The following is a 20,899-nucleotide window of genomic DNA, read 5'->3' on the forward strand; positions in this document are numbered from 1 at the left end:
GCCAGGCCGCACGACTGTGAGCACAGAAAATAAATGTTCACGGTTGGGGCGCCTGGGTGGCTCAGTCGGTTAAGCGTCCGACTTCGGCTGAGGTCATGATCTCACGGCTCATGGTTCAAGCCCCGCGTCGGGCTCTGTGCTGACAGCTCAGAGCCTGGAGCCTGCTTCGGATTCTGTGTCTCCTTCTCTGCCCCTCCCCTCCTCATGCTCTGTCTCTCTCTCAAAAAAAAAAAAAAAAATGTGCACAGCTATTCACGATTATTTGTTACACAGCATTATAGCAACAACCAAATAAGATAAATCCCATATAGGACCTCACTTAATTAACCTCTGCTTAACTAGATTACTATATCAACTGATGCCTTCTTTTCTCCCGTAGATACCTGAACTGACATCCAATGACTCCTAAATGCTCATAACTAGTAGGCTGATTTGTTGTAGCATCTTTCCACTCTTTTCAGTTGAACTGTATGCTTGCTGAGAGTTAGAGATTTGTTCTCAGACTTACTTATGCCTGTTCTGTTTGTTATAGCAGTTTAATTGTTTAATGCATTTTGATTAATTTAGTTAAATGTGACTTCAAAAGACTGTATTGTTTGCATGAAGATCACATTTTACTCTTTGGAAGACCTCAATAAAAGTCACTAGAAACTGATAAAAATTCAATAGTCTACTCTTGGTAAATAAAAATCATACGAATATGGAAGGATTTGCATTTAACGTTGGGGTTCCCAAGTGGGGTGCCTGGGTGGCTCAATGAGTTAAGTGTCTGACTTCAGCTCAGGTCATGATCGCATGGATCACGAGTTCAAGCCCCACGTGGGGCTCTGTGCTTCGGATTCTGTGTCTCCCTCTCTCTTCCCCTCCCCCACTCGCACTCTGTCTCTCTCTCTCAAAAATAAACATTAAAAAACTCTAAAATAAAATAAAATAAAATAAAGTTGCTTCCCAAGTGTTTTAAAATTGTCATTCCTTTTAAAGACACTAAAACTGAGGTTAAAAATCATGAATTATGGATTATTTATTGAAGAATGATGATGTGGCATTTGACATCCCCAAAACCCTGATCCTACATGCAAATATCAGTGACCTAATCTACATTTACCCGTTTTAAGTTTAAATAAACTGTGGGAGGTATGCATGTGTATCATTTATTTATGATTCCTTGAGGATCGTAAACAGTTTTACGTTAACGACATTATCATAGAAGGTCCAGAACTTTTGCAACTGAACTTCACGCTACTGTTGGAACTCTGTACTTAATCCTAGAATCAATGTCTGGCATCATTTAGAGAACGAAGGAGAGCAAGACTTAGAATATTCCTGTGCCTCCCTTGGGGCTTCTCAAATAGGTTTTCCGGAAGATGCTTTAAATGTCTCTTGTTAGCAGGCAATAGTGTAAAGTCCACATCGACAACGAAGTCACCAGTAGTGATTGGTTTAGCTTCTCTTTAGAGCAAAAGAAGAGAGAATTATTTCTCATATGTTCTAACTTAAGAGTAATCAGTAATTCAGCTTATTTTACCTGCTCATTCCCAGTTTTGTCTCCCTCTCTTTTCATTCTTTGCTTGGAACGGTAAAATGCGCTCCCGGAATACTTAAATTTTGTTAGTTTTCCTAGTCCGCTATTTCCTTTCGTGCTTGATGTGGGCTGGGCCTTATCTCGTGGCTTGTTTACAGATGGCCATAATGACTATGGCCCTAACGTATGGCCCTATGTCACCCCAAGTACATTCCCAAGTGGCTGCCTTTACAGAGCTTTTCCTTCCGGGAAATTTTACTTTAACTAGGAAAGAAAAAGTCCTCTTTGAACCACTCTCCCAAGTGTACAGTTAGCAGAGATGGAAAATTGGGCCTACCCTTGACGGAGGGGAAGGGATTTGGAGGGTGTGCGCATTTCTTAGAGAAAGAACAGGACGGTTGAAATAATTCTTGCTTGGATGTCAGCTAAGGGGAGCATCTCGGCAACAGCAATGAGGCGAACGAGCCTGGAGAAGACTTTCCTGATGATTAGTCTCTTTTCCAGAGCCTCTCATGGGCTTGCACGCAACTTTGAGCCCAGAAATGCATGCGTCAGGAGTATGACTTCATCAAGTCTATGATTTTCCTATACACACGCTGAGGAGCGTCGAGGCCCCAGATGAAATCAAAGTGGTTCCAATCAGGCAACAGGTCGAAGTAACGGAGATTCCTGATCTGGGGGAGTATCCTGGCCACATCCTGGGGCGTTACAAGGACGTCATTGCCCCCAACCCACATAGCGGTAGGCACTCTCATGGTGGTCAAGTCATAGAGTGGGGGGCGGCTCTGGAAGAGACAGAAAGAGCATTTGTGACAGAAAGCTCCTCATGGCCACCACTGGGTTCAGATAAGCAGACAGGCTGCTCAGTGAGCATTTGCCACGATCATAGTTCTCTCAGGCTCTGGGAAGTAGAAAGATCACCTGCAGTGGTCCCTGTCTTCAAGGAGTGGGAAGGAACAAGGCAAGATAGGTACATAAGCATTTGCCTACAAAGTAGGGGATGTCAAAAGCCAAAAAATGGCAGGGAAGGTAAAGAAGAAAGGACTTCCGACTGGGAGTTTCACAGAAAAACGAGTCATTTGAAATGACTTTTGAGGGAGCGTTGGATTTTGACAGATAGGGTTGAAGGCGGGAGGGCTTTCTAGCAAGTGGCAAGAGTGTGTACCCCACGGTAAGGATGGTAAACTGTCCCGGGAACCCCAGGAAGAAAATACGTGAGTGGATGAGGTAGGAGACAGACAGTCAAGGTCCAGACTCCAGGCTAAGGTATCTTGACATCTTTCAGAAGTCGGGGGAAGTGAGGCAGCATCACTTCTCAGAGCTCTGTCTTAAGGTGACTGCATGGGCATCGTATGGGATTACCTTGAAGAAGGAATAGGCTGGAGGTAGGTCCTGAAACCATCTAGACAGGCAGTAGGGATGGTCCAGAGAAAGGGATAATGGAAGCCACAGGGATGATTTGATTCTCCAAGGGAGAAAGGAAGAGGGATATGAAGAATCTTGGAAGAGGTTGACAGTTTGTAAGCGCGGGGAATGGCAAGTAGCCAGTGTAGATGGAGGACAACAATCAAAAAAGGAAGGAAGGGGCGCCTGGGTGGCTCAGTCGGTTAAGAAGCCGACTTCGGCTCAGGTCATGATCTCGTGGTTTGTGGGTCTGAGCCCCGCATCAGGCCCTTTGCTGATAGTGTGGAGTCTGTCTGTCAAAATAAATTTACTTTTAAAAAGGGAAGGAAAAACGCAAGAGCACTACGTTATTGAAGTCTACGTTGGGGCAGTGAATGGCAAGGAGGCTATCGTGACTGACAGACCATGTTACCTGAAGGCAAGAACGGGCCATTGGATTTGGTAATGAAAAGCCACAGGCCACTTTACATAAAGTAGCTGTATAGAAAGATGAAGGCCCAAACTACATATCCCGGGGTTCAGGAGCGAGTGGAAGAGGGGAGGAAGTGGAAAAACTCAGCCTTTTTAAATATTAAAAAATGTTGGTTACAAACAGAGGGATGGATTAGTGAGCGATAGAATCGGTACGTTGACAGAAGGTTGTTTGTTCATTTTCCAAAAGGAATAGCAGTTCACTGAAGACGATAGAAGGAGCCAGGAGGAAGAGGAGGTGGGAAGAGGTGGGGTCAAGGGCACAAGTCCTCAGACTCGGGAAAGAAGAGGGCCTCCATTTTGGGAGAGAGGAGGGAAGAAGAGAATCAAGGGGACAGAGACATTTTAAGGTGGATAAGAGGGGCGTTAAGAAATTTCATCTATGGGGCGCCTGGGTGGCTCAGTAGGTTAAGCGTCCGACTTTGGCTCAGGTCATGATCTCACGGTTCATGGGTTTGAGCCCCACATCGGGTTCTGTGATGACAACTCAGAACCTGGAGTCTGCTTCTGAGTCTCTCTCTCTCTCTCTGTCCCTCCCCCACCTCTCAAAAATAAACATTAAAATTTTTTTTTAATTTTTAAAAAAAATAAAAAAAAAAAGAAATTCCATGTATGCAGCCAATAAGTGTTAAGGGCCCAGGACATGCCCAATATCTTACCAGGTGAGAAAACACCGGTGAACAAAACAGAAGGGAATCTCTGCCCTCACGGAGCTCACACGGGCTAATTCTCTTGTTCTCTATCAAACACAGTGCACACAGAGACTGCGCTGGGAATTTAAGAGGGCAAAGTGTTGAGACCAGAATATAATAAAAATTGATTTCAAATGGCCTAAAATCAGACACACATAAAACAGGACTGGCCTGAACTAAGGTACGACCATCTATCAAACCGCTGAGAAATTCTAAGGACGTTGACACTCTCCCATACTTAAGTCAGCACGTTGCACCCTTCAATCTTACAATTTTATTTGTTAATTTTGCCTCAATAAAGCTGAAAAAGAAAGGACTGTGACTAACAATGGTCTTAAGGGAGTGTGTGAGATTTTTGTTTCATTCTCTTATAAACAGAAACAATATATAAATATAACATGCTCATTAAAAATAATGGAAGTGGAAATATGTAAAATCCCAAATGAGAGCCTCCTTTATTCCTTCACATTCTTCCCCTTCATTCTACCTTTCTTCTCCTCTGTGAAGGTAATCTCTTTAACATTTTTTGGTGTTGTTTTTTTTTTTTTCCTGGCCCGATTCTAAGAATTTGCAAATATATGCATCTGTGACTATACATGCTCTGAGGGGCAGGGGAAAACTTCCGGGGTAGCAGAAATGTTTGGTATCTTGATTGTGGCATGGTTACATGAATGAATGTATTTGTCAAAACTCACTGAATTGGAAAATCAGCGAATCTTATTGAATGTAAATCACGCCTTAATCAAGCTTAAAAAACAGTAAAAACATACATACCTCTCTTAGTCGTCTTAAGGTCTGGTAGAATAATTTCTCTAACAATTCAATCCATTAGTGAGAAACTGACTGGTCTAATAAATAGCCTTAACTATATATCAGTCTGGGAAAACACTGGAAACATTTAATTTAGTGAAAGAAATGATGCCAAGAGGATTAATCCCAAGTATGGAGGGTTAAGCGGGTCTACAAATCGTAGTGTGAAAAGTCAGAGGGAAAAAAGATACCAAAGGCTCAAGTCTTCATGGGTAGATAATATTCCTTCAATGTTCTTGTGGGATCCTATTTTTTTCCTGTTGGTATCAGGAACTGGGTATTCATCTACTCTGTCCATTTTCATAGATTTTTATAAAACAATTGCCATTAATATACAGTCAACAAAATTATGTTAAAGAAAACACCTCAGTAACATTGACTAGATCTTGCCGTTACTGTAAATGAAAAAGTAAGATTAAAAATTGTGTCAGGGGGAGTGCCTGGGTGGCTCAGTTGGAATAGCATCTGACTTTTGATCTTGGGGTCATGAATTCGAGCCCCACGTGCGCTGCAGAGATGACTTAAATAAATAAAACTTTAAAAAATATGTCTAGAAGCAGCGGTAGTGAGAAGATTGGAAAAAATGCAGTAAAATATTGACACGTCTAGTGTTCTCTGGGTGGAGGGATTACAAATTATTTGAATTCCTTAAGATATGCTTTTTTTTATTTCTAGACTTTCTGCGATGAATGCATATTTAAATGAGACGTTTCTTAAAAAGCCCTATCAGTGAGAATGCCACCAATGGCCAGGTAAGATTCTTTTCACTCTCTGATCATTTCTTTCTTTTTTTTAGTGTTTATTTCTTTTTGAGAGAGAGAGAGAGAGAGAGAATGTGTGAGTGTACCTGTGCGCATGAGCAGGGGAGGGGCAGAGAGAGGGAGAGACAGAGCGTGAGCGGAGGAGGGGTAGAGAGAGAGGGGGCAGAGGATCCAAAGTGGCTCTGTGCTGACAGCAGTGAGCCCAACGCGGGGCTCCAACTCACCAACCGCAAGATCATGACCTGAGCTGAAGTCGGAGGTTTAACCGACTGAGCCCCCCGGGCGCCCCTCTGATAATTTATTATAATTTCTCAAAAGCTGGCTTCTGGGGCAGTTCCGGGCAGCTCACCTGATTGTAATGATGCATGTTCTCAGCTTCGCTTCCCCAGTCATACGCCCTGAATTCATCTGATCGGTAAAGCTGAAATAAATGTGTTTTGGAAAAATAATTAGAGTAAGAGCCACAACTGTTAACAGCAAGTCTTGGGAAACCACTAGGCACTGGTTAGAAAAAAAAGGCTCCTGGAGCACCAGAAGGATATAAATACATTTTCACTACTAGAAGCACAAGGTCAACAGAAAGGGAAGCAAGGATCTCCCTTGGTTTGAAGGAAGAACTCATGGAAAATCTACACCCCTCAGGGGGGCAGTCAAATCTCTGGGGGAAGGTTCAGTCTCCTCAAGCTTTCCCTGGTTACCTCTCGCTTCAGCTCAGGGTCTATTTTACAAACTCCGATCTAAGATAGAGTTCACTTATGTCACCTACTTGCTCTCCACCATACCTTGCCCTTTCCTTTAAAATCAAGGGACTCAGGGGCGCCTGGGTGGCTCAATCGGTTAAGCATCCGACTTCGGCTCAGGTCATGATCTCACGGTTTGTGGGTTTGGGCACCGTGTCAGGCTCTGTGATGACAACTCGGAGCCTGGAGCCTGCTTCGGATTCTGTGTCTCCCTCTCTCTCTGCCCCTCCCCCGCTCACACTTTGTCTCTCGCTCTCTCTCAAAACTAAACATGAAAATTTTTTTTTTTTTAAATCTGGGGAAATCAAACCAAAGACAGTGTCAAGGACAAAGCAGACACCGGCTCTGAAGCTTCTTAGGGTAGACCGGCTAACCCTCTCCTTTCAGATGTAGGGAAATAAGCTTGGAATAGTTTTCCACGAAAAAGACGATACCTGTTTTATATGCAGGATGTTCTGTATTGATGATCCAGTGGGAGCGTGTGACATATACACGTCCATTCGACTCTGAAGGGAAATAAAACACGGTACAGAAAAACTCACCCAGTGAAATAAACTACCCCTTCCAGAAGCCGAGAGCAATGGTGCTAAGAATTAGCAAATGAAAGCTGGGGTTTTGGAAATGACCAAGCAGGTAAGATAAATAAATCATGCCAGGCGCTTGAATGTGAGTAAACCCCGTGTTGCTTGGGAGCAAACTGCCATCAGCTTGGAAGCTGTGGAAGCCGTGGGTTAACTGGCTGGTTTTGAAGTAGGAGAAGCAACAATGGTCATCACGGGGCAGTGTGCTTTAGGAAGGTGCTGTGTGCGAGTGTAGGGATGTGGTGTGCGTGTGCAGGGGTGTGCACTGTCACAAATCACGAGGCCAAAAAAACCCGGATTTCAGGAAGTAACTTTGTTCATTAGGAGCTTTGTGACTTCGGGCAAGTCATTTCACATTTCCGAGTTTCTGTATTCTCACCTAGTAAGTGAACATACTAAACAATCCTACCGTGCCAGCCTTTTGTGAGGATAAAAATAAAGTATCGCAAAAGAAAAGCAAAAAACAATCGCTTCCCTACGTGCTGTACTTTGGCCTTTGCAAAACAATAGAGAGATGAAAATTATAGAGCTATAATAGTAATTGTAATCCTATGTCCTAGAATACCGTATAATGAAAGCGATCAAGGGAACTATCAGAAATATTTACTTTTGGGGCGCCTGGGTGGCTCAGTCGGTTAAGCGCCCGACTTTGGCTCAGGTCATGATCTCACAGTTCCCGAGTTTGAGCCCCACCTCGAACCCTGTGCTGACCGCTTGGAGTCTGGAGCCTGCTTTGGATGCTCTGTCTCCCTCTCTCTCTCTCTCTCTCTCTCTCTGTCCCTCCCCCACTCGCGCTCTCTCTCTCAAAAATAAACACTTAAAAAAATTAAAAAATACATTTACTTTTGAATAAGCAGGCTTTGAACAATGGTTCCCATTGTATTTCCGTTGGGCACAACTTAGCCTCTTGAATAGGGGTAGAGCGGGCTGGCAGAGACCAGCTATTTGAGAACTAGCCTCACTGTCACAGCCTCACTGGCCGCCATATGGAATTCAACCACATCAGTCCGCAAATGTAAACTCCTCCTTCTCCTCCTCCTTGAATTCTCCTAGCAGGAAACAAAGAGTTGATGAAACAGGACTGTTCCTTTTCTGTGGGAAAGGGATTCGACCTCCATCCCATTGTGTCTTGTGCTTTCCAAGTGAAGTGAGGAGTTTTATCTGAGGCCAACAGCACCCAGCAAATGAAGGCACACAGGAGATAAACTCAATGCTTGGATGTACTTCTTTTCTCTTCTGGGATTATTATTATTATTATTATTATTATTTAGGGCACAGGAGTGGTTGTAAAATGAAATGGACGGTAGTAATGGTGGTTGAGAGTAAACAGGTGAACCCTCTACTCATGGTGGGACATCATCGTTTTCCTGTGTGTGACCAGGGACGGAAGGATGACGCTGCCTATTCTTTTCCCCGGTCTTCACAGTCGTGGTCCATTGAATACCTCATCTATGCTTAGCCAATCTTTGCCCTTATGCTTTAGAATATCGTATCGACCTTTGCCGTTTAACAGATACATCAACGAGAGCCAAAGAAAAGCTGGAATTTCTTAGAGCATCCAATGGTCCCCTGATCATCATACATACCACGTTCATATTTTTCTTGTTGGCTCCAGCCCATAAGGACATAATTTCACTACATATCACCCATAATATCTTATTGTTGCAGATTTTGGTAGACGGTGCCTTGCCCATCTTATCTTCTAAAAAGAAACCTTTGGTACCAAAAAAACGCTGTGAAAAGAAGAAAGAAGTATCCTTTCAAGAACCATCTGCAGACTCCTTGATGTTCCCCTCCATCCCCAGGAATGAGGATTCTCGGGAGATCTGTTTGTGTCTGTATTTGCTGTTTTTGCCAAGGAGACCAAGTCATTTGGGAAAAGAAACGATGCATGAATCCATCTCCCTCGAGGGAAGACTGTCTGCTCAACTCTGCCCAAATGGAGAAAACGTCCCAAACTGAACTGAGGTCAACACCCTTTGCAACAGACCTGTCAACCACACAAAAGGGAACTTACATCACTTGAGCTTACAGTAAACAACACAATAAAACCACTATGAAACCAGTCATTAGGGACTATGGAGATTCTTCCTTGTATTAGTTCACAATTGTTTTTTTCCATTCCCACCTCTTCGCCCTAAACCAGGGCTTGATTTTATATAAAAATTACTATGAAACCTGAATTGGTCTCCTTGACTTCATTTTGGCCCAAATCCATTTTGGCTGACACCCCAATTTTGGCAAAACGCGATGCTTTTTGTGGCGTGAACTTTTTAGAGAATCAAAAAGCAAACAGAAAAAAAAAAAACCTTTGGATGGATAAAGTCCCAAATCCACACTGGGCACCAAACTGTTTTTTCAGCCCTTGGAAAATAACCAATAAATGTCTGAATGAATAATCGGGCTGTAGGACATTTGGGTTTGGGCATCTTAACAAACCTCCCCTATGAGAAAGGGTGTATTATTCAGGCTTATGTAACACACGATCCGAGATGGGATCCTCAGATACATTTTGGTGAAAACGAGCCTACCTTGATTATGGAATTTGGAAGTAGAAAAAAACTGGTAAAAATGCCCGTGGGATATTTGAATGAGACCACAGGACCCAAGGCAAAATTCATTTTGATTCTTTGTGCCAGTTCAGGCATGGTGCAAAAGGCTACAAACCCTAAGAGAACAGGAGACAAGACAATCTTGTAAAAATTAGAAATACCGAGGCAATGTCTGTACTAACAAAAGTAGGACTCTGCTTTGACGGGTTGTCTTTCTATTGCAACAATCTTGCGGATGAACTGGGAAACTTCTGAGATGTTCTGCAAAGATAATCTGCCTTCAGTCCTTCTGCTGTCAAGTGTCCATTTTTCTCGGATTCTGAACAATGTACCTTGGTCGGGGAGAGCGAGGGGATAAGCTGTTGGAGCCGCCCCAGCCGAGGGGCCGTGGGCATCTTCGCTCACAGGCATGGGCTAAGTGCGGGCAATGCTGTCAATTTACCACCAGCTCTGAGATGCCAGGATGAGTCACAGAGCTTCCAGGAGCAAATAATTGGTTCATGGGAGGTGGAACAATCAGTTCTTTATGTAGTATCATCCAGTTATTCCACAATTTGTCTTTCTCACAGTGCAACCAGATTTCACTACTCCCAGTGCTTAACTGGATGCTTACCAGCCTCCAGAATCTTCCCTGCTTTCCCTCGGTCCACTGTGGTCCTGGGAGACCAGCAGTCTCCACCTGCTCTGATTTTCCTGCAACACTATAGCACCTGTTTCTAGTCCTCCTGGGACCCTGTCAGTGTGTGTGTGTGTGTGTGTGTGTGTGTGTGTGTGTGCGCGCGCGCGCACGCATGTCGCAAACGCATGGGGACACAGCCGTAGCAGAGAATTTTTTTCCCCTGAAATTCTTCTTGAAACATTGAAACCAGCTTGGCCAAAAAAAAGAACTGACTTTGTATTGATGGGCTGAGCAGCTGCTACAAAGACTGAAACGGGAATGCCGGTAGGGGGGATACTTCTCCCCAGATCTTTGGAGATGTGCGGAGAGGAGTTTTTCCACGCTCACACTCACTAGTCTTGAGCTGGAGCCTGGCTTGCTAAACACCTTGCCAGGGACGGGCCCTTCTCACAGGCCAAAAATTGCTCTGCTGCAAGTGCTCCCTGGAAAAGAGCATGCCCTAAATGCAATGCAGAGCCCTGCTGATGGGATCATTTGTTTTCTTTGCGGGTCAGACGGAAGAGCATCCCTACGTCCTGCCCACTTTTCTAGACCCCACTCGAGTCATTCCTTCTCCTTCTGGTCCTTCCACATGTCCTACACCCCACTGGGGCTGTCAGACTGACCTGCTTCGAATCTGTGCTCTTTCTGCTAAGACACCCTGACCAAGGGTCCTCAACACAAGACCCTAAACATAGTCAATGCTCGTCAAGTGTGCGCTAGGATAATGCAATTATTTGCCAGTTGGTGGCAGGTTTTTTGTTTGTTTGTTTGTTTTGTTTTGTTTTTGTCTCATTACAATTTTTTATATCCTTTCAGAATATGTCCTGGGATGCTCATTGGCTGTTCCAAACATATCAACGTAAAGCACCAATAAATATACATCTGCTGTTGATGGTAATGGTGATAAGGAGACTGTAAGATTATTTATTTTTTTTGCATAGTTTCACCCCAGCTAAAATATTGCATTCCACGTAATCTCTTAAAATGGAAAACATTAGTGGAAGATCGCTAACAAATTGGCATTATAAATAGTATGGCTTCCTCTAAATTTTTACTTGGAACTGGATTTTTTATTTCTTCCTAAAAGATGTAGTAAATCATTAAGAAGTACATTTTCAGAGAGTAGGATCTTGGGCTTTTCAAAATTTTTCTACATAGTGCTTACATTTAATTGCAATGCCATAAACATTAAGTCACATGCTAAATGGGCCCAGTTGACGTATGCTTTTGTGTTTCAACTAAAAAAAAGTGATCGTATGTTTTCAGTTTGTTCATATAGAGATAGAACCTCACCCTTTTACTATTTTTTAAAAATCCCATATGGGTTGTGAGGCAGGTATGATTGATACATATTTATCATTCTTCAGGGTTATTTCAAGGCATCAGGCTTTACTTTTTCAGCTCAGAGGGGACCTAGACGCTTAACTCTTTGGAAATACTTCTTTAGATTTGGGGCACATGGAAATTATATCACGGTTACAAATGTGCTGTTGGGACCAGACATGGAGGAAAGATTTGTCCTACACACAGTCTCTGAAATTCAAGTTCACAACCACATAGGGCACTAGGATTTCATGTCCGGCACAGGACACAGAATTAAGGGCAAATTCACAACCACTTAGGGCACTAGGTTAACACATCCAGCACAGGACAGAGAATTAAGGGCATGATAAATGACAGTTACTCTGTTCCAGTTTAAAGGCGAACTCTTGCAAGGCTCCGACCTTGTAAAACACGGACATTTGTAAACATACCTATTGTCGTGCCAAGGGAGTGTCCAATGAAATACAGCTTCTCCTGACCAGTTTTATTTACAATGAAGTCTATTATTCCTGGAAGATCGTATTTGGCCATTTCATCAAAACTGCAAAATAAAACGGGCTTATAAACACTCGCTCCTAAGTTTAAGACGCAGAGCACCTGCTCACTTATTTTTTATACACAGAATTCTGTGCTGTTCACTCATTTGCCTTGCATTTCATTATTTATCTGGTCACGTGCAGGCTATTGGAGCCTTGTTGGCTGCATTTCTATGCGTTACTTTTAACGGGGCTGATTTCAAGACTTGTGTGTGCTGTCTGACGGTCAGTCCTACCCTTTCTCCCCTTCATCCCCTTCCCTTTTCCATCTGGTTTTTCTGCCTCTACTTCAAACATCCCCAGGGCGCTTGCAAGATTCATGCCCAGCTTTGGAAACAGAAGTGGTTGCAAATCACGACTCTGGCTGAGTAACTTTTGATGAATTACTTAAATGCTCTGAGCTTCAGGTTCCTCATCTGGGAAAGCAACATAATGCCAGGGATGTAGTGAGGCTGCTAAAGGTCGTCTTGCAGTAAACAAGCTCCACCTTCCCGACCAAGGGCCACGGACACAAAATATTATCCTGATGTTTGCCCCTGCCCCAAATTTACTCCATCCTTCCTTTATTCCTCCCCTGCCAGTGGGTGCTGACCATTTCATTCGTGTGCTAGGAATGCACTGCTTTGAGATGTTAGTAGAAGCTACACGGAACCACGTGACTCCCAATGTTACAGATTATTATTAATATCACCCACACTATTATATTCAAAGCAATGGTCCCAAAGTCTCTTCATGATTTTTCTTAGATACCGTTTACCTAAAGGCCCAGAATTTTTCTTCAGTCACTGAGAGCGTCTTGTGTCTTCTTGACCAAGTGTTTCCCCGACTGTTTCCCATCCAGACATCGTAACCTGCATCTGCTAGGAGGAATCCAAGGCTGCCATTGGCATAATTCTCAAGCCAAGAGGCATTGTCTGCAAACAAAGCGTGTTGCAAGTACACAACTGGCCGGGGACCTGGAAGGAGGGAGGAAGAGAGAGAGGAGAGAGAGAATAACTTCTGATAAGTAGACCATCTCAGGAACATGATAGAAACACACACATGCCCAGAAAAAGCAAAAACCTAATCAGCATTCACCTTTCCCTTTCATATAGAGCATTTGGTTAACATGGTGTAAGTTTCTTGAGCACATGCATTGCACCTAGTGATATGTTGACAGATGGCCACGGATGAGCTTATTAAATTCTCATAACAACTCCATAAAGTAGCTACTATTTGAAGGATCCTCATTTTCCAGAAGAGGAGACGCAGCTTTAGAAGGTAGTTAGGTGACTTTCCCAAGGGGCCACCCAATTAACGGGGTGCAGAGCCAGGACTCAAGCCCGGTTCTGTTTCACAACCAAGCGGGTGCTTGTAACGGTGCTCACTGCTCCATGAACTCACTTTTGTGTATCTCCTGGGTCTGGCTGGCGGAGACGTGAAAATGATTATGCTTGATGGTGTTCTGTGCCTCTTCCAGGGAGGAGGGGGATGTGACGGTAAATGGACAGCATCTGGCTCCTTGCCAAGCTTCTAGCCAAACGCCCCCCCCCCCCCCGCCTACTGGAGAGCATTTGAAAACCAAAATACAATACAACCAGCTCAACACCCCTCTGATAACAACCGAATTCCTGAGGGAGAGGGTCTTCAGGGTGGAAGGTTCCAAAAAGTCACCATCATTCAATGGGTAAGAGCACATGCTCTCTGGATCCAGGCTGGATTTGAATTCTGATTCCATCACTTGCTATTTGTGTGACCTCGAGAACCTGCTTTGCCTTATCATCTGTAAAATGATAACCATGAATAGTACTGACCTCATACGGATGCTGAGAGCTTTATCTGATATAAATTAATGTAAAGCTTTTAGAATAATACACTTAATAGATGGTTCTTAATTCCAAATCTTCCCCAAATCCTCCCTCCTTAAGTAAAACCTTTCCTGGAGAAATCCTCTCCTTTTATGCTTCCTGGCCATCCCCTGCCCCCCCCCCCTCAACTTGGGCTGGTATTGAAACGAAAGGAAGATTAACAGAAGACCCAGGATGCCGTGTTAATGTGAATTTCAGATGAACAATAAAAAAACGTTTTGTATAAGTACATCTTAAAGTGGAACTTGTATGAGAAACCGATCTGTCATTGATCTGAAACTCACCTTTCACAGGGTGTGTCCTATTTTATCTGGTAACCCTACCTAGCCCCACTCCCAGTTTTCATTCCAAAACCCTAGAATTACACATGTCTTTGTTAGAGGCAGAGGAAGTTAAACAGGGTGATGTTAGTTGCCCCTGAATGTGACTGGCAGGAGAGCCCGTGCAGCAATCTGAGTAAACCACTTTGCCCTGGAGCCTCCCCAGATACTTTGCTCAGTCTTCCCTCTTTCTCATCCCGAGATCTGCAGTTATGTGTCCCTATTTAAAGAATAATTCCTCTGCTTTTGCACGGCTGGCTCTTTATTCCAGAATTCAGACCTTCCTAACACCATGTTCTTTCATTCCACAAAACTTCTGTCCCTCAAATCAAAACATAGGTGAATGTTCCAGTTTTCCTTCCTGGAAAAAAAGTTGCAGATATGTCACGATCATTTAACTTGATTTTCCCCCCCTGTAGCCTACAGAGAAAGGCCTGTTGATCTTTGCAGGGCAGGAGAGACTTCACGCAACCCGGTCAACCTCACACAGCCCAGCAAACCTCTTTCCAGCAGCCAGGAAATCTGCTTTCCTGGGATGTAACAATTTTCCGCATGAGAGATCAGTAATGAACCAGCGAAATGCACGCTTTGCCTTTGCATTTACACTCCTACCCGCAAGCCAAGCCACCCGCCTTCAACAAGATCAGTCTTGCCCTTTGTATTTTTAGCTTCTTGCCTGGCTTCAGAGAATGGGAAAAAGAATGAGGCTCCCTGTTGACTATTTCAAGACTCATCCAGTTTTGACAAGCCAGTCATTCCCTTAAAGGAAAGCCAGCACTCAATGTTAGTCATTTGCTGTCCTCCTTCGCAGGAGAGACACATCTCATACCTGTGCTTCTATCATCTCTTCGCCCGTGGGGGATTCTATTGATGCTGAGGATGTACCCGTCTTGAGTGGTGACTTCATACTCTTCACTGGGGTAGCCATTATAGGTGATGATCTCGCTCTGTCCAGTGAAAATACAGGTATTAGCTCAACATCTTCTCCAGAGGTCATCAGAAGAAACTAGAACAAAGAATCTGGTGTGTGTTTATTGGAGTGAGTGATCTGAAATCTGTAGCCCCAGGTAACTATAAGGTTAATTTACTATGTAAAGTCTTGATAACGAATAAGCAGACTATTAGAAAAGGTCTACTATTGGCAAATCTGGGGGTTAGTGGTTGGGTGGAGATATTATTTAGTATCGACCCATTCTAATTCTTTTTTTTAATATGAAATGTATTGTCAAATTGGTTTCCTTACAACACCAGTGCTCATCCCAACAGGCGCCCTCCTCATTCTTCCGACAAAACTATGTTCTCAAGCCGATTCTCCAGACCCCTCTTGGTTTAAAGATAATAAAACCACAGTCCACTAGAAGGCTGTCATATCTATCATCCAAATGGCTTAAAATATAAATTCTTAATGTTTTAAAAATACAATTTCAAAAGAGGAGGTTGCCTACAAACATGAGTTCGCCTGACGTGACTAGAGAGTATTATTTATTCAGTCAGAAGAAAACATCAGCCTAGCTTGACTCAGAGAAATGTTAAAATCGCCTATGTTGTTTTTTTTTTTTCATCTGTTTCCTTCTCTAAGATTTTTCTGCTATCACAAGACCTTTGCTAATCTCACAACCCATGCATCAGGCTTATGTGATGTCTTTCGGAACCTCGCATGACTTACAATATTCATCCACACTTCAGGATTCGCTTCATTTTCCAAATTAAAGAAGCTACCAGCATTTAAAGTTCCACAGAGCAAACAGGTTGTTGTGAAAAACAGCCACATCGTGGGAATGCCTGACATAAGACATTTAATAATCACAGATTAATCTTATACATCAACGTTGATGAAGGGATGAAAATAATGTCCTGGTGAAAACCGAAAGACGAGCGTCCTAGAAACACCGAGAAAGTGTGGGAGGGAGCCAACACAGTAAGCTACCTCTGAGCATGTGAATCCATTGCTCACATGGAAACTGCTATGACCCCGTCCAGTTCTTGAAGGAAATTTAATTTAGTATGGAGGACAAGATTTCTGACCCTTGGGCAACTGATTTAACAGCTTTCTCTCTTGGTTTCCTTGTGGGCAAAATGAGGATAACGACGTAATGTCTCTCACAGGGTTACAGGAAGGATTAAGTGACCTACCGTGCAGTAAGTGTGTGTAAGCCCTTTCACTATTTTTCCTTATCTGAGCATGAGCCAGAAAGGAACGTCAAAGAGCTTTTACTGGAACAAATTAATGACTCGCTTCTAGAAATTGAGAGCTTCCTTCTGAAGTTAATAGCTTTCCATACATTTGCTGTCCGGTTGAAGACAATCTTCTACCTGCAAACGTTATGTAATTTTAAGGTTTTTAAACCTAGCGGTAGCTAATGTCTACTCAGCGCTGAGCTCGTGTGGAGAATAGCTCTACATGCCTCATGTATGTTATTTAAATCTCAAAGAAACTCCATGAAGTAGGTTCAATCATCCTCACCTTAACAATGAAGGAAACCAAGGCTTAGAGAGAGATTTTAGATCTGTCTAAGGTCACAGAGCCAACAGGTGACAGAGGGGGACCAGGAAGGCCGGCCAACTCCCAGTAGCACCCTTATATCTGAGAACCATTCCCGACCCACCTCCCGGTTGTGATCCGTCTTGATCTTACCTACTTAAGGAAGCTTCCCCTGCTCCCGAAGACTCCGTGCTGATTAGGAACCTCCGGACTTCTGCATGTGACATCAGGCTGAAGAATGAGATGTAGTTGCAGTGACAGTTAGAAGCTAGAGAGAGGAGAGACCGGAAGCCCATGGAAATGAGGAAACCCTGCACTAAGGCACCACCCAGGGCGTCTTCCTCACGCCCCAAATGTCATGATTCGCTTGTAGATTGGGAAATAGTGGTCTGTACGATGCCAAATAACCAGTTTGACTGAATCCTTCATGTTTCCACTGAGTGTCTGCCATGGCAGGGAGGGTTCAGCAACAGTTTCAAAGTCTTGCATGAGATGGGGAAGTAGGATGTACCGATCATCCTAATGGCCAAAACCAGGCATAACAAGGCCTACCTTTGCAATGCCGTAGCGTTTCTGTCGGGGTCACGGGAAGCCATGTATGTAAAAGCACTGATGTCAACCATGCAGCGTGGAGGGATGCGATTGATTGTGGCTAAGTTGTGGCAGTGAGACCATCCAGACTCCAGGCCCTGGACCCCGGGGGGAACCCAGTACCAGCATTGTGCCAGAGAAAACTGACCATCGTGGGTGCTGAACCACAGACCATGCCCCTTTACTTAAAACAAAGGGGACGCGCACCTCGGTGGCTCAGTCTGTTGAGCGTCTGACTCTTGACTTCTGCTCAGGTCGTGATCTTCTGGTTCATGAGTTCGAGCCCCACACTGGGCTCGCACTGACACTGCAGAGCCTGCTTGGGATTCTCTCTCTCTCTCCCTCTCTCTCTCTGCCCCTCCCCCGTTCACTCTCTCTCTCTAAATACACAAATAAAATTTTATAAAATTATAAGTAAAAAAAGTAGAAGCAGAGGCCAAAGGAGAAGGAAGGGAATTTAGCTCTACACCCCACCTGGAACAATAGTGGAGGCCATGTGCATCAATTTTCTGTCCCACTCTGTCTTCTGTACGCCTGTAGGACCCTAGCAGCCACCGCATCTCTCGGGGACAAGAAGCAGGAAGAAAGCTACACCTCCCTGGCACAATCCAGTAATTTCAGTTCTTAGTTTGGACTCATTCTCCAATTATCTCAGAAACAAAGATATTATTTGTGTGTATCCAAACCCTAAGATCTGCTCCACTGGAATGGGAAATTTCATGCCAATCACACGAGTGTAAATTCAAAGATAGCACTCAGTTTATTGGAAGAGGTGGAAGGATTATGGACCCTCCAACCTCCTTCCGCCTTTGAGGGAAGACCCCCCCCCCCCCCCAGCCTCCCGGTTCTTGATGGCTCAATGGCAGAGGTGTGTGGGCTTGCTGAGAAACGCTCAGGACTTCTGACTTGAAAAAGCGCTTCTAACAGAACTTTAGTGGACTCGGGAGAGTTCTAGGAAGCACAATGTTCATACTGTTAATGTTGATTCATGGTCATGGCTCCATGTGGAAATAGCATGGATGGAGTTAAACGTCTCAGGCCTTTACAGGTTGTAGCCCAGCACAAATACAAAATAATAGTGCCTACTCTTTAGAAGCTCAAATTTTCCCTGCCTTTCTTTTTTTTTGCCCATAATTTTAGATGCTATTAGAACTGGAACGTGATCTTGGGCAAAATGTAGATTGAGGGGCAACTTTCTGAAGCTCTGTGGTATTTCTGATATCTTGATCCAAAGATCATATCGCAGTCTGAGCAAATTTAAAAAAAATTTTTTAACGTTGATTTATATATTAAAAAATTAATGTTTATTTTTTGAGAGAGATATATAGAGAGAGAGACAGAAAAAGACAGAGCACAAGTGGAGGAGGGGCAGAGAGAGGGAGCCCAGAATCCAAAGCAGGCTCCAGGCTCTGAGCTGTCGGCACAGAGCCCAACACAGGGCTCGAATTCACGAACCACGAGATCATGACCTGAGCCAAAGTCGGATGCTTAACCAACTGAGCCATCCTGGTGCCCCATGAGCAATTTTTTAAATGATGGCTGCCAGTTCAAATATCCAGGTAGGTAAAAATATGCAGTTGAGCATAGAACATAGGTCCTGGAATCTTGGTGTCTATCTGTGAAAATAATTCTTATTTTCCATCCGATGTTCTCATTCAAAATACATTTGCTATTACATCACATCTTTTTTTGTTTGTTTGTTTGCTTGTTTCTCCCCCAAGGCTGGTTTTTCATAATATATAAATTTGTATCAAAGGGGTATAGTTTTCCCCTGAAAACAACTGGAGGTTAAAAATATTAGGTTGTAACTAACAAGATACAAAATAGAAGCTAATGAGAATTTTGGAAAAATAAATGATTTGAAACTTTTGCCCTGGAATAAAAGACTCTGCATGGGGCACCTGGGTGGCTCAGTTGATTAAGCCTCTGAATTTTGGTTTCGGCTCAGGTCATGATCTCATGGTTTGTGAATCTGAGCCCCACGTAGGGCTCTGCACTGATGGTGTGGAACCTGCTTGGGATTCTCTTTCTCCCCTCTCTCTGCCCCTACCCCGATTGCTCTCTCTCTCTCTCAAACAAAACAAAACAAAACTTAAAAAATTTTTCCAAAAGACTTTTCATGAACAGGAACACAGAATTTGTTGCTTGCTCACTGGATAATTTATCTAATTCATTATACATCTTAAAATTCAAATAAGGCTCAGTAAAGCTGCACACACACACACAGTGTGATTGATTAGTACACTTTGGCTTTAGGAAAGGCACTTTAAATTACGTGTAGCAATTTTATTTCTTCACCCAGAAAGCAAAGTTGGCCATGCTCATAACATCTGTAAGATACAATGCTGTTTCTGAGATCGTCTATGAGACTAAAGCAGCTTGTCGTAAATGCTGCTGTCCGTGAATCTCCATGTCACCTCCACTAGACTACACCCACCTTCACACACCGCATGGTGACAGTAAAGATACAGAAGAGAGAAAAGGCAAATAAAATCTAAAATGCGCAAAGGAAAGACTGCTTCCATTTAAAGAGACATTATTACCAAAAGCGCAGGTCTGGGATGACATCCCCGTCCCCAGAGAGGCAGGATCAGGACTGTGTTCGTGGCAAAGGTCAAAGCTTTGTGAGAATGGAGAGGAGGGGCCATGCCATCTAATAGGAGGAGATTTATAGCATCTGATCCTCCAAGTAGGTTTACCTGCCCAGCTAGCTGCTTACTTAATGTGCAGAACTTATGTATGGTATTCTCTAGAGGTCATTTTGTACTTGAATTCCTGTAGGAGGTATGTCCCAGCGGAGGTGCTTTTTTAAACACACACACACACACACACACACACACACACACACACAGCACTTGGCCAAAAAATTCAAGTTGACTCTAGTTTGAGATACAGTCTCATCAGTTTGTGTAGGTGAATGAATGGAATGTGCAGTAAGGGTAACGTTGGTTGTTTTGATACATGGTCCTATTTCTTTTCTGAGTTAGCTTTTTATTGCTTTAAACTGCTGTTGAATCACCTTCAAATCTCCCCAGCACCCCTGAGAATGGGTTGATGGCTTTTAGCATCACAGGATCTTGATTTCATCCCTCCCCTCATCACCATCAGCATCAAACATAGTCTCCGGGTGAGTGAATTAATGAATGGATGGATGAATCTGGAAGTCCAGAAGACATTGCTTAGTTACCCAGGAAAACTAATATTATTGTTATCCATAAAAAGAGTGAACCCTTGATTATTTATTGAATATTTACTTTGCATCAGGCATCTTACCTTGTTACTCTACCAGCTTGGCTATAAATTCTGCTGGATCTCTTTGCTTTAAAAGCATATTACAGTAGGCTGCAAAGGACATTTTTCTTAATATTATTATATGGTAAATTTCATAAGAGAGCAAGCTCATAGGGAAAGTCAATCTTGCTTTGTTTTTGTACTAAGTTGGAATAATGCCACCATTAGTTATAGATTGCTGCACATACTGACACAGTAAAAAAATTGCTATTGATATTCCTTTTTCTGCCTCCAATTTCTCCTTAAATCTACCCATTAGGGCACAGTCTGGTATCTTTCACGCAATCTCTCTTCTCAACCTTATAAATGCAGAAT

The 20,899-nt window shown here is 43.4% G+C and overlaps 1 protein-coding gene across 10 annotated transcripts; it reads right to left on the reverse strand.

Moving 5' to 3' along the window:
• Positions 1–884: 884 nt before the first annotated feature.
• On the reverse strand, positions 885–20,647 carry LIPN (lipase family member N). Of its 10 annotated transcripts, none has more exons than XM_053207147.1 (11): positions 19,837–20,647; positions 16,856–16,933; positions 15,050–15,167; positions 13,437–13,503; positions 12,811–13,009; positions 11,949–12,058; positions 9,513–9,649; positions 8,568–8,714; positions 6,835–6,906; positions 6,010–6,081; positions 885–2,307 (listed from the first exon to the last, which is right to left on the reverse strand). In XM_053207147.1, exons 2-11 carry the CDS (start codon positions 16,927–16,929, stop codon positions 2,074–2,076), a joined length of 1,230 nt encoding a protein of 409 aa, XP_053063122.1. In that variant the 5' UTR covers positions 16,930–16,933; positions 19,837–20,647; the 3' UTR covers positions 885–2,073. The 10 variants fall into 10 exon arrangements, with proteins under 10 accessions (XP_053063122.1, XP_053063121.1, XP_053063125.1 ...); XM_015079085.3 differs by lacking the exon at positions 13,437–13,503 and adding an exon at positions 15,887–16,002 and having other exon boundaries at positions 886–2,307; positions 19,837–20,584; XM_053207149.1 differs by lacking the exons at positions 13,437–13,503; positions 19,837–20,647 and adding exons at positions 15,887–16,002; positions 16,457–16,533 and having other exon boundaries at positions 886–2,307; positions 16,856–16,992.
• Between the last annotated feature and the right edge of the window lie 252 nt (positions 20,648–20,899).

This window comes from Acinonyx jubatus, chromosome D2 (assembly GCF_027475565.1).
Source record: "Acinonyx jubatus isolate Ajub_Pintada_27869175 chromosome D2, VMU_Ajub_asm_v1.0, whole genome shotgun sequence".
Classification (NCBI taxonomy): Eukaryota; Metazoa; Chordata; class Mammalia; order Carnivora; family Felidae; genus Acinonyx; species Acinonyx jubatus.

Coding starts and splice junctions, on each gene's coding strand:
- LIPN (XM_053207144.1), bottom strand. CDS start 13,770: ATGGAATCAGAATTCAAATCCAGCCTGGATCCAGAGAGCATGTGCTCT. Junction 6,907..8,567: donor ACAAGAAAAATATGAACGTG/GTATGTATGATG, acceptor ATTTCCCTTCAG/AGTCGAATGGACGTGTATAT. Junction 6,082..6,834: donor ACATCCTGCATATAAAACAG/GTATCGTCTTTT, acceptor CATTTATTTCAG/CTTTACCGATCAGATGAATT.